This window comes from Schistocerca nitens, chromosome 1, assembly GCF_023898315.1.
Source record: "Schistocerca nitens isolate TAMUIC-IGC-003100 chromosome 1, iqSchNite1.1, whole genome shotgun sequence".
In the NCBI taxonomy this organism is placed as follows: domain Eukaryota; kingdom Metazoa; phylum Arthropoda; class Insecta; order Orthoptera; family Acrididae; genus Schistocerca; species Schistocerca nitens.
In genome coordinates this window covers 117650055-117664685 of record NC_064614.1, presented here as the reverse complement: position 1 = coordinate 117664685, position 14631 = coordinate 117650055, and the positions used below count along the sequence as shown (strand labels likewise).

At 39.4% G+C, this 14631-nt stretch overlaps 1 protein-coding gene across 1 annotated transcript in view; it reads left to right on the top strand.

The window, feature by feature from the left end:
- Window positions 1-14238, top strand: part of LOC126242271 (mite allergen Der f 3-like) — a 48044-nt gene extending 33806 nt beyond the window's left edge. Inside the window, exon 7 of the mRNA XM_049948075.1 lies at window positions 13950-14238. Coding sequence (XP_049804032.1) covers window positions 13950-14108 — 159 coding nt within the window. The 3' untranslated portion in view covers window positions 14109-14238. The remainder of the gene's footprint in view (window positions 1-13949) is intronic.
- Window positions 14239-14631: the final 393 nt, after the last annotated feature.

Sequence of the window (14631 nt, the reverse complement as noted above, 5' to 3'; positions counted from 1 at the left end):
AAAACTTCTATAGCATGGATTTACGAGAAAGTTTGACAAAACGCTTATTGCATCAACAGTGGGACTTCTATCTAGCTTTTAGACATTATTTAACCAAAGAAAACCCATTTTATTAATTATTCTTTCTAGTTTCCCCAGGTATGTGCCGAGTTTCGCTCAATATATAGCTTATTATGTGCGTAGCGCCAATTCTTACTTTGATGTTGTCACGACCCGGCTGCCTCCTGCAGCCATCTAGCTCCAACTCGAAATACGTCTGCTGTCTCTGCGCATCTCCTCACCACTACTCAAACTTTTACCGCGTGCACCTAGCTCTGTTAGCTGCCAAAGATCTTACTACTCGAAGATGTACTACTCGTCCAACCTTGCGTTTGGGAACTATCGACATTTTTCACTGGCTCTATCCTGATCGAATCTCAGCACATACCTTTCAACGCTCTGTTAGGAGGCTACGATACCTGTACGGGTTCAGTCTATGAAAAACGGGCCTACGAACTGATGGTTTACTATCCCACAAAACACGTTTACACTCCATTGACGCTGACATTCCAGCAGACTAAGCCAACAGGGATTGTCAACAGACCAGTAACGCATGTTTCAGTGGTTTACCTGGCCCATAACTGGTAAATTTGGCTTCATCACTAAGAAAGATCATGGTACATCTGGAGCAGCTTATCTTAAAGTCAATGTATAGAAGCTACAACCATTCTTATAATCGCTTTCATGCAGCTCTTGGCGGAGAGAGATGTGATAGGGATGGATCCTATGTCGATAGATAATGCACAGAAAACTTGCGCCACTCATGCCACTTCCTCGTGCGATTACGCGGGAGCTAACGTACTGATCAACTGCAACAGCAGCAAAAAGATTAATCCCCCTCTCTTCTGTCCCACCAGTTTCCTTCTCTAACGTTGTCTAGGTGTTATGCTACAACTCTCATGTAACTTGTTGATGAGGATTGATAAATAATTGCTGAGACAGTTGACGTCTGTAGGGATATATTGCCGCATGCATTGTGCGAGAACGAACTACATTTTTCGTACACTCTGCATGCACCATGAGCATGGTTTTTTCTGCATCGGTAAATCCCATCGTCCACTCAAGACCTACTGCTTGGACTTTCACACACTACCTGACCAGCAAGTCGCTATGCACTCAGGGAACACACAAGCACACTGTAACCAAACGTAACAACACCGTATCTAGCAACCATGTAGGCTGAGTGGCAGAAAAAAGTGTCGATGTGCTGCAACAAACACCAATGAAATTCTAATTTGCCCTAATTTTAGTTTGTTAATGTCAATACGCATTGTTCGATATAAAAATTGTATGTTTGCACAAAAGATATGCTTTCTAAGTATTATTACAGTCTGTTTATTGGCTAAAATTAGGAGCCTCTGATTACCAGACCATTCTGTGAAAATCGCACATCAAAAGCACTTTCCATTACCGCATAATTTGCGGCGCCAGTTGTAGGCGATTCACCCATTATAACTCACAGTATACACCCTTTCGATTACCACATTATTTGCGGTGCAAGTTTCAGGTGGTTCACCCTCTATATATCACAATATACACAGCACTAAGTGGATTTCTAGTACTGAAGATGTTAAACACTATATCTGAATTATTAATCAACGCTCTTTCTCCACCAAAGGACGAAACAGTTTTATAATTTATGTAATGCACTATATCTTTGCCTCACAATACCTTCTATTCCTCCTCTCAGAAAATTATTTTGAATAATTATTTCGGGGGCCCACTCGAAATGTAAATAGTTGCGGAAATATACTTGATCTCTTAGCAACAAGCAGATAGGGAGTATCATGACGGATACACGGATTAGCGCACACAAGATCACTGTGACGAGAATGACCTTCGCAGCATCCATATCTACCAAAAGTAAACGCAAAGTATATCCATTTTTAGTAAAGCAAATAAAAATTCGCTTGAGGCCTTTCTCAGAGACAGGCTCCACTCCTTCTAATCTGACTACGTAAGCGTAGACCAGACGTAGTTTGAATCCAAAGAAATAATAATTTATAGACATGTACCAATGGGCACACAAAACAGGTCAGAACACTGTCGCGGAAGCAGCGAAAAAAGCATTCCTAATTTAAAAGAACACAAAATCCCTAAGAAAGCCGAAGATTTTCGGAAGCTCGAAATTTACCACGAACTTCAAAGCGAGATGGTTTTGATATTTTCCACAACGACACTCTGTCTCGAAATCTGGTGGAAAACCCTAAGCGATTTTAGTTGTATGTAAAGCAAACCAGCGGCGGGGCGCGTTAAATACCTTTGCTGAGAGACAGAAATGGTGATATTACTGATGACAGTGCTACTGAAGCACAGTTGATAATCATGGTTTTCCGAAATTCTTTCACCAAAGAAGACGAAATAAATATTCTAGAACTCGAATCGGAAACAACTACCAACATGAGTAACATAGAAGTAAATGACCTCTGTGAAGTGGAGGAGCTAAGATCACTTGATAAAGGCAAGGCCTCCGATCCAAACCGTATACCGGTCACATTGCCTTCAGAGTATGCTGATTCAGTAGTTCCGTACTTAACAACCACATACAACCGCTCGCTCGTCGAAAGATCCGTGCCTAAAAATTGGAAAGTAGTGCAAGTCACATCAATAATCAAGAAAGGAAATTGGAGTAATCCGGTGAATTACAGGCCCCTATCACTAACGTGATTTGAAGTATGATTTTGGAACGTATACTGTCTTCGAACATTATGAATTAGTTCGAAGAAAACGATTTATTGACAAATATCCAGAAGTGATTCAGGAAATTGTGTTCTTGTGAATCACAAATAACTCTTTATTTTCATGAAGTAATTAGATCCATCTACAGGGGATGTTAAATTGATTCCATATTTTTAGATTTCCAGAAGGTTTAGGAGACAATCTGAGCAGCTGCTTTAGGTTGCCTGCAGATGATGCTGTCATTTACCTTCTTATAAAGTTATCAGATGATCAAACCCAAATGCAAAATGACCTAGACAAGATATCTGTATGGAGCGAAAAGTGGTAGTTGTCTCTAAATAACGAAAACTGTGAAGTCATCCATATGAGTACTAAAAGGAAATTGCTAAATTTTTGGGTCGCATGATAAATCGCACAAAGCTGAAGGTTGTCAATTCAGTTAGACACTTAGGAATTACAATTGCGAATCATTTTAATTGGAAGGATCCCATAGATAATGTTATGGGGAAAGCAAACGTAAGACTGCGATTTATTGGCAGAACGCTTAGAAGGTGCAACAGGTCTCCCAAAGAGACTGCTTACACTACGCTTGTCCGCCCTATTCTGGAGTATTGCTGTGCGGTGTGGGATCCGCATGAGGTGGGACTGACGGATGACATCGAAAAAGATCAAAGAAGGGCAGCTCGTTTTGTACTATCGCGAAATAGGGGAGATAGTGCCACAGTTTTGATACGTGAATTGGAGTGGCAATCATTAAACCAAAGGCGTTTTTCTTTTCGAAGGGATCTTCTCATGAAATTTCAGTTTTTTCCTCCGATTGCGAAAACATTCTGTTGGCACCCACCTACATAGGAAGAAATGATCATCACGATAAAATAAGAGAAATCAGGTCTCGCACAGAAAAAATTAAGTGCTCGTTTTTCCCGCGTGCCGTTCGAGAGTGGAACGGTAGAGACGTGGACACTTAAGAGTTAGTGTTATTCTGGCTGCTTCACAACTGAAAAATTATTTACGTCAGTGACTCGGTTGTGGTACTTCTCGCAGTTAGTTTGCCCGACACGATGTTTTTGTATTAAAAGACACCATCACTGCATAAAACTCCGGATATATATAATTGAAATTGAATTTGGAAATTGTTCTTTACTTCTGTAAAATTACAAAGCTGAGGAGATTCTTGCAATTACCGATTCTTGCAATTACCGTGAAGCGAGGACCAAAAACATTTGCTGAAATCACTTTACTCAAATGTGATTCAGTATAGGAAAAACTGAATACTTTTACTGTTTCAAAGGAAGAACCGCTAATCAAGAGAATTCTCCTACATTTACGTTTATTTTTGTCAAAATTAGCAAATACTAAGTTATTTATTACCACTATGGGCCGTTATCATTTAGGACAATGGCGCTAACCTCTGTACCAATGTTCCCCTATAAAATTTGCATAGAAAGTTTGATATTGGTGCTTCATCAATATAGCTCCCCTATAAAATTTGCATAGAAAATTTGATATTGGCGCTTCATCAATATAGGGGTTGGTACATATAAACATCTTCAACTTTTATAGTCCTGTCTTCCTCAGTTGCGTGTAATATTACGGTATATTAATAATTTTTACTTATGGACCGTCTGACAGCAACTGAATATTTTATTCAGTTGATAAAATCAAGTAAAAATTATTAATATACCGTAATGGTACATATAAAATTTTACAACACTTAAGTAATATTTGATTACATTTAGGTTAAATATTCATGGAACTTACACGTTTTCGTGCCTCTTCTCGAAACGGCTTCTTACACTACCAAGAAACAAAAGGGAAGAGAGAACGATCCTTTTGCAAAAGGAACAGAGATTGCAAAACATGGTTCCAATGGCTCTGAGCAGTATGGGACTTAACATCTGTGGTCATGGGTCCCCTAGAACTTAGAACTACTTAAACCTAACTAACCTAAGGACATCACACAACATCCAGTCATCACCAGGCAGAGAAAAACAGAGATTGCAACTACATTTGCAGATCGTGTTAATTGATTACAGTCTTTGATATTTTTCTGTAGTAATATTTATTTCGTTACGACGTCAGTTTTGTTATATTTGCGGAGTTATTCAATATCATTTTTATCACGTTATGTGGCGTACCGCCACTTGGGCACCCTAGTGAGGGTTACGCAAATATTTCCAGTGTTGTGTCTCACTCACTACCACACTCCATCACTTCACATGCTTTTTAAAGTCTTCAGTCACACTGCGCTTTAACTTACACCTACAGTATTTGTTTACAATGTATTTTTAGGTTTACAATTATTTTGTCAGAGCTTGTGTTTAACATACTCTTTGACCCGTGTCTGCACATGAAGGCAACAGTTCGGAATAACCTATGGCTCGATAACAAAAGGCTTATACTCCCCATTCGGGTTATGGGGTTATGGGAAAAAACGGGTCGAAAATAACCCCGCCCAGAGTCTTCGAAATGTTTCCTTTCCTGTGATATTTAATGATTTTTTTTTCGAATGATAGACTTTTAAACATACATATATACAACAATTGTAATAAAACAATATTTACATCAACACAAAGAAAAAATAGTTTCACAAGTTGCGACATTGTCGCGCAAAAACAGTGACCCGTATATGTAATAAGTTTCCTTTAATTTACGTCTATGGTCACAAACTTTTTGTTAACATTTTACCGGTTTCGGTCTTTAATGGCCATCATCACATCTGCAGCAAAAATGGGAAAAAACATAAATACACTCGCAAACTGTATACAGCTTAAGAACAATACATAGACCATAATGAAAAGTAGTACTGATAAAATTTACATTTGTGTGCTTAAACAGGTATGCCTCTTCATATTTAAAGCGCACAAATGTAAATTTTGTCAGTACTACTTTTCATTATGGTCTATGTATTGTTCTTAAGCTGTGTACAGTTTGCGAGTGTATTTATGTTTTTCCCATTTTTGCTGCAGATCTGATGATGGTCATTAAAGACCGAAACCGGCAATTTGTCAACAAAAAGTTTGTGATCATAGACATAAATTAAAGGAAACTTAGGAAAAATAGTTGATGCAGCAGATGGTTAAAGTGCAAATTATTTTAGAAAGTTTTTCATACTCGCTGGTTATTTATGTCCATGACATGTTAATGTCACTTAAGGTTCAAGTCCGTAACAAGTAACAGTACTTTCACATATAAGACGAAAGTCTTTGTCAGTTTAGCAACATTGACGAAAGGTTTGACGTTTATGATGGTTTAGCAAATCAAGTTCATTTGAGTTTACATTCATGAGCAAACTGTTCATTGTTATTTCAATTACTTTCGTAAAGCTTTCATGTCAAATCGTCGAGAAGACAGTTGACGACGGTGTCGGCGAGTATTCAGGGCAGGACAACGCAGAAGTAGGAACAAGGCGCTCGGAAAGCAGGTTCGTTGACCGTGTACGACATCAGCGACTAAGTGAGCGTCGCCCGGAGCCGATCAGCTGAGCGGTCCAGAACTGCTATGCGCCCGCTCGCTACTCGCGCGACATGAGAAGTAACCCACCGGGCACTAGATTTCTGACTAATAGTACTACAAAATACGTTGGCTGTAAGGGAAAAGTTATTAGGCCATACGCTCCACAGTCACACGTGTATTTATAAGTGTCTGTAGTATGTTGATCGAGAACAGACAATAAGAGTACTTTACTTTGAATTTTGTCGGGTCCCGGTAGCTGAGTGGACGCCGGCACGGTAGCTCAGCGTGTTCGGTCAGAGAGCCGGTTGGCCTCTGTAATAAAGGATCAACCACTGAACTTGAACAGGATGTCTTGCGACGTCCGCAACGACCTAACACAACGATCAATAACGAACAAAATGAAAAAAAAAAAAATGTGGTCAGCGCGACAGAATGTCAATAATAAGGGCCTGGGTTCGATTCCCGGCTGGGTCGGAGATTTTCTCCGCTCAGGGGCTGGGTGTTGTGTTGTCCTAATCATCATCATTTCATCCCCATTGACGTGCAAGCCGCCGAAGTGGCGTCATATCGAAAGACTTGCACCCGGCAAACGGTCTACCCGATGGAAGGCCCTAGTCACACGATATTTCACTTGGGATTTTGGCTTTTTCGGATCACTCTTTTACTTTAACGTTAAGTAGTGATTCGTAACACATGTGTTCACTATGATTTTCCTGAACGTGACTCTGGTGGGGGTCCGTACAAGGTTTGTCTTTGTAACACTTTCACACTGTTTCGCTAACACTTGTGCAGCTGAAGGCGTTCACTTGTGATTTCAGCTCGCGTTTGGTTGTTTCTTAACCACACAGTTTTAACTACGATGTATAGGTTCACTGTCTTGCAATAAACACCACTGTTTCTTGTTATGCGCAGTTCAGTGAAACTATAACAACCATAAAGCACTTTACTTATTACATGTCAGCCGTATGTCACGAGCATTTACGGTCACTTAATTACTGCTGCACTTTGGTAGAGTTTATCAATATTTTGCCTAGCTATAACATGTACAGTCTGTTTCACTCTTATTTTGTTTAAAGTTTGTACCGTGTGAGTAACTTCTTTCCTCATGTCTCTATCTGAGTGTCCAGAAAAGTATTCCACATTAAAGGCACATTAAGCACATTATGATCCTTTTCATTTAAAGTATATATATAAATACATATACAATCGATATTACGTTTTTCGTCGGCTTTACTGATAAGTAATTTAATCACTAATATGCTTTGTCTACAACAAAATTATCATGTTCTTTACCAAATCCTCTTATTCATGAAGTGTCGCCCATGAGTTCAGTAAATTTTATACATAATATTATCATTCAACACAGAATCATTCGCTTAACGTAGACTGCGCGCTTGCAGCTGCCCTGCACGTTAGAGTACAGCCACAAGTACTTCTAGTTGGTATTGGCGCTAAATCCATCAAGCTGTACTGTAGTTGAAATGAGAAATGCGAACGATCCCGTCCAGAGAATGGGCATTAATAAAATTTCAGTGGGACAAATTTTCGGGCGCACGCACTGTGCTCAGTGCTAGTAAATCATTTATGGACACGTACGTCCGATACATTTGCTAATATGTTAGTTCATGTACATACATGATGCACACGTTCAATTCAACCCACTGAAAAATACACATACTTACACACTAAACAAGACAAGAAATTTATGCACAAAAATGAAAAAAAAGCACACATGAAACACAAAAATACTTATTCAAACTAACCTAAATTTGTTCAAAGTATGTTTTCTTGTCAAATACGAATGTACTTACAATTTTCACTGACCAGGGAACAGAATAGATTGTGCGGCAGGATGTATAGCCTGCTGGGACTTGCATATTGTACTCATATCCTGTGATTATACTGAGTATTTCGGTAAATACACCAGCAAATTGGTTAAGCAACTGTGTCTATTCACTTTGTTGCTGGTCATTCAGATATATGGATTCGGCTACCTTTTCGACAATATTTTGCTTAATGTTCCGTGACTCCTACATCCAGGCACCTTCCGTATCGTTTTCACTCTCTACTGAGAGATTGTGCACCTCAGTAAGTGTGGGACTGTTAGGGAGCACTACGCTAACGTGCCGACAATAGTTCGTGCACGCATCAGGCGTCCTGATTAACACCAATTCGATCTGCTTATCATGGTATACCAAGGTGCAGATCCCCGTGACAGGTCAGTTTTCGCCTTCATTTCACGGAGAGCATCTAAACCCAGGATACAGGGTACGGCGGGATTTCTAACCATCAGGAATGAGCTTGTAAATGCTTCATTTTCCAGTGTTAGCTCTACCTGCACCTGGTTTTTTTATTAACTGCCCTTCCCTCGTATGGCTCCTACCACCCTACAGTTTTTACTGGTAAAATCGGCAGCTGCCTGATCTTGTCCACACCACGGAACAATTGCTCATCTATCACGGATGTGCTGGAACCGGTGTCCAGAATCACTGCTATTAAAATATTGGTAATTTTAGCCTGAAAGGCAGCCTGTATTAATTCCATATCATCCGTACTTCACTGTCGCGGCTGAGATATTAATTCGTCCTTTAAATGCTGGCAAACGTTGTACCTCAGCACACATATGTTTACATTCAGCGCGCCCCCTCCTCCTCCACTGCAGACCGACTGCAGATGTCTCATCTGTGACGTCCACAATGCTCACGCTCTCGTTTTGAGCGCAAGACTGACTCTGTGGTAAATATAGCTGTGCATTAGTTTCAAAGTTCGCTCTAAGTACTATGGGGCTTAACATCTGAGGTCATCAGTCCCCTAGACTTAGAACAACTTAAACCTAACTAACCTAAGGACATCACACACATCCATGCCCGAGGCAGGATTCGAGCCTGCGATCGTAGCAGCAGTGTGGTTCGGGACTGAAGCGCCTAGAACCGCTATGCCACGGCGGTCGGCTGTGCATTAGGGTTAGGTGGATGCGGCGGTGGTGTCGGCATGGGTATAACGTTTACGTATGTGATGGATCTATTTATTTATTGTTCCGCGGGACCAAATTAAGGAGAAATCTCCATGGTCATGGAACGAGTCAATACATGAAATTATGACACGATAGTAGAAACAGATAAAATGAAATATAAGAAACATATTCAGGCGACAAGTCGTAAGTTTAAATAAAGAAAATCAACAATGTAACACTGGAATTTGCTTCATTTTTCAGCTCTTCCAGGAGCTCCTCGACAGAATAGAAGGAGTGAGCCATGAGGAAACTCTTCAGTTTAGACTTAAAAGTGTTTGGGCTACTGCTAAGATTTTTGAGTTCTTGTGGTAGCTTATTGAAAATGGATGCAGCAGAATACTGCACTCCTTTCTGCACAAGAGTCAAGGAAGTGCATTCCACACGCAGATTTTATTTCTGCCTAGTATTAACTGAGTGAAAGCTGCTAACTCATTACATTATTATTTGACATTTGACTTTGTACCTGCCAGTTTTCTGGCCCTTGGCATTGCCAGTAGCCGATGGCAGTGCGCATATTTTTTGGGAGAGGTTGTGGTTACCTCTTCCTTCATCTCTCCTTTTACGGTTGTATTGTTCACTGCCGTTTTCACTCGGTGAGTAAGTAGATCGTGAATATTGGTTTCCTTCCGCATGGTTAGGATGCTAATTACTGTCACTCGGTTGCTGGTTACGCCCCATCTGCCTTTTTCTGTACGCTTCACCATTTGAAGTCATTATTTTTCGCTAACTTATTCTTTCTGGGGCTGCTTCTATTCGACTGTCGTGATTTATTGTTGATTTGATTACTCCCCGCATTTCCATATTCGTTCTGACGTGCATCTTCTTGGATTAAATCGAGAGAATCTAGTGTGAAATTGTTCAAAGTCCGTGTCTGGAGCATCAACGAGTTTTTATCGAATGGCAATGGGTACTTTTCGTTTAACAATTCTCAATACAGCTCTTGCCAACATCGGTTCATCCCAATAGCGCGTCTTATTAAGATGCTTCTCAAAATTCCTTCTCAAATTCCTCTGGCGGGGGTTGAATAGTTCAGGGTTGTGGACCTGTTTTCTTAAACGTTCTTGTACAGGTAGGGACCAGAACCTTGCAAGAATTTTTTTTTTCCAAAATCAGAATACGATGCGCACTGTTCGACCGTTTCTAGTGCCCACAGCTCTGCATCTACTGTTATAAAGGATGTGACAAAATGAATCTTTTGCCTCTCTGTCCATGAGAGACAGCCTTTTTCTCATCATTACATATCTGAAACTGTCTATGCATTATCAACGATTCCTCAAGTTTTACTTGGCCAAGGGTTGGTAATACGCCTGAATCCAAGGCACAAGGGCGGGTCGACCTGCAACCGGCCCACCGCTTCACTCGTCAATGCGTTGGTCCAAGCTTAGTGTGAGGTCATCAACCGTCCGGCTGATGACCTTTACCTGTCCTTCGAGCACGACCTGGGTATTGTCAAGCTTATTTACTCTATCGTCAAGCTCACTGATTTTATCCAGAACATCTTCGTTTTGTTCTACACGTTCCGAAACTTGTTGTTTTATCACATCCAACTCTTGCGCAGATGTGAGATGACAGCCTTATCTCGTTCTTCAAAAAGGTCGCTTAATTTCTGGACAAGAAGGGCATCACGCTCTTTCTCTCTTTTCTCCGTAGCCAGGGTTTAGCTGTCTCTCTTTCTTCAAGAGCTTTGGATTGTACCTTTTCCCTTTCCTCACGTTCTGATTGTGACACGTATTTTACCTGACGTAAAAGTGCTTGTTCGAGTTGTCTGTCCCGGATATCTAATTGGGCTAAAAACATCGCAAGAAAATCAGGGCTGGGACCTGCTGCTACTGATGCACCATCAGCTGATGCTGTGACATCAGTCTTCGTTTCTGGCCTAATTTACTGAACATGTGTGCTCACTTGAGCTTGTTCAGTATTTTCAGTAAAATCGTGAGATGTTTATCTCAGTTCTGGTTCCTTTTGAGGAATTTGCGAAAGGGTATTCTCCGATGGTTCAGTTATTTGTAGCTCGTGGACATTATCGTCCACTTCCGCATCAGGCAGAGCCTCGCTCTAGGTACGCTTCTCTCTACGCAGACTACCCATGCTTATTCAATGACAATATATGCAAGACACGCACAAAAACACAAGAAATATAAAACACACCTTAAGTGAAAGTGTGTCACAATATACAAAAACAAAATATAGATTTCTACTTAAATTAACTTTCTTTTAATTATTTAAGACTATTCTTAACTATAATTCTTTAAAATTGACTCAAAACTTGACGATGTACATGAATGGAGCTAGTACACCTATACAGAACTTTCTGCAACTGCAGCGAAAGTTTTACCTATACTGAATTGTTAATTATGAAAAACACTGAAAAACTGTCTTCTGATCTACACTCTGAAGTTACTTTTGTGCACACGTTAAATTACTTTACACTAAATCTGGCAATCAAATTCGTATGAAATATGCACTGCACTAAACAACCTATATCAGGCACTCAAATTTAACACTATCATTCACTGATTTTAGTAAAAGAATCGTTTTGACTTCACTGCAAAGATATGCAAATGTAAATTCATTAAAATATTTTTACAATTTAAAATTTTTCACTGTGCAGAGTGCCTGGCCCCCTGCTAATTTATGTCTTGTCGTTCACAAGCCAGCAGCACTTGCATCTGCAATCTTACCTTTCGTAGTTTTTGGTTTATTATTCTGGTTACTTGCATTTTTCTCAAAGCTGCAGCCCCAGGATCAGTTCCTGCAGCCACTACTCACGGATGGATACGTTGCTTGTAGGATTGTGATGGAAGTGGTACATGAAACAGTTTATTTTTACAACGTTAAAATATGTTCCACATACAAAAAAATATGTATTTACATCTAAGTTTTAGTTTGAGATTCTGAGGTTAAGAAAAATCTAAATACAGCTATATCTGTTTTCACATCCGTTCGGATATATTTATGTAAGTCATTCGAGCTGCACCCTTTGGTCTCCAGTTATGGTGTTGCTGGGTGTACCTCCACAACTGCTATATTTATGTAAATCGGTGTTTCGAGCGCCACGTTTTGGGCGCCATTGTGGTGGTTCTTCTATGTATCGTTATTTATATGTTATGAAAAGTTGGAGTTAGTGTTATTCTGGCTGCTTCACAACTGGAAAATTATTTATGTCAGTGACTCAGTTGTTGTACTTCTCGCAGTAGTTTGCCCGACACGAATTTTTTATATTAAAAGACACCACCAACACAGCGATTCCCTCAATTTCCGTTTAGCGGGGATCGAAAGAATTAACCGATTTCACATTACTCATATATGGTTCAATATTATAAAATAGGTTTACTTATACTGTTTCAACGTACCGCAAATAAAAAGAGTGTTTCACATATACATCTATTTTTGTCAAAATTACCAAGTATTAAGATATGTATTACGACTCTGGGTCGTTATTATTGGAACAACTGCGCTGACCTGTCCACCAATATTCCGCTATAAAATTTGCATAAAAACATTGATGTTGCCGCTTCATAAATGTATGAGTTGGTACATATAAAATTTTACAATACGTTTAAGTAATAATTGATTATAATTAGGCTAAATATTACATGGAACTTACACGTTTTCATGCCTCGTCACGAAATGGCTTCTTACACTACCAAGAAACAAATGGGAAGAGAGAGCAATCCTTTTGCAAAAGGAGCAGAGATTGCAATTACATTCGCAGATCACATTAATTGATTACAGTCTTTGTTATTTTTCTGCGATAGTATTTATTTCGTTACGAGGTCAGTTTTCTTATATTTGCGAAGTTATTCAATATAATTTTTATCATGTTATTTGACATACCGTCACAATAGCTTGAAGGTGGTTCGATGAAGCCACTTTCAGGTACGTACTAAATTTTGAATTGCAGAGTAAATATTTAAATGTACATGTAGATGTATAAGCTTCTGTGACATCGCAGTGAGCAAGAAGTTGAAACGATAGTTGCAGTTAACAGGAAATATGAGAGTGATGCAGTCTTAAAAGAGGAAATACTTCAATTACATTGCAAAGTGACATACTACAACCAATATTTACGTTAATGTCCCTGTTTGGCTGCAATCTTCTCCAGAAATTTCGTTATGACACTGTGTTACAGAGAGAAACTGATCATTTAAATTCCACGTTTTGTTCTATATCTTCAGTCTTAAATTTTTGTGTGTGGCCACTTTAAAAACTAAAGAAATACTAAAATGTATGAGTGTTCTTCGTGTGTAATGACAGTTTTGCTTGTTATATGATATCACTTGTTGGACAATGCTTTTGTGGATGCATTATTGATCTATACAAAAAAAATTAAGAGTATAAATACTTCAAAGATACGGTTTCAGTTTCCTTTCAAAAGTGCCAGACGAATACTTGGAAACATATGAAATGGAATAATTATTACTTGGAGCCAATATCATACAGTTTATTTAAAAATTAATTTTAGCATACCTAAGGTAAATGGATTTGCAGTATTATGGAACTAATAATATTAGCATTTTACAATTATGTAATTATACAATATTTTGATAAATGCAATAAAGTAAAATATCGATTGAAGTCAATATGTTGATAAAAATATTAGAATCTCTATTGAAGGACATAAATTACATTTAACCCTGGTCACCGATATTGTAGGTTGATTAGCAAAAGTGTGTATTATGTTAAGAATGGTAAGAATATAGGTTTTTAAAACATGATTTTGTACACGTACCACTACTACTTTGTCCACTGATCTTTTCAGGGTGATTCAGGGGGTCCATTGCTCTATGAGGGAAAGATTGTGGGGATTGCGTCGTGGGGCTATGCATGTGGCGAGCCTCCCTACCCTTCGGTCTACACACGTGTCTCTAGCTACGTGGACTGGATCATTGAGAAGACTAATGCATCAGTGGTGTATTGATAGCACCGTTGGATCTGTATTTGCTATAGTTTTTAAATATTGGTAAAAGTTAATATTGTGTTATTACAGTATGTTATTTATGTCAATGTCTGTCTAAAAGTCACAATAAAATTTCATCATAAGTTTCTTAGCGGCAATCTAGTGCTCACTGTTTGACACTGTTTCAGGCTTAATTTTGTTCCTAAACCAAATCCTCTCATTCTAATATTTGTACCATTTTAGGTGTTTCCACCGAATCAAGAGTTTGTTTTGCTGTTGGTTACCCAGCAAGGTGCAGTCGTTCCACGGTGTTCCTATTCGGCACCTTGCCGTTATCATCAGGTGATACATGTACAATGAGCGTGTTTGCTGCGTCACACCTCCCCACTTCTTTCCTCACTATCTGGCCGCAACCCACGTCGGGTGGAGTCAATGAAAGGGGAGGTGGGGTGGGGGGAGCAGAGACGCAATTGCTGAATGCTTAGCGCAGCTCAGATATCCCCTGCATCAGTGCTTCTGCAGTCACATCTGGGAAGGAAATTCA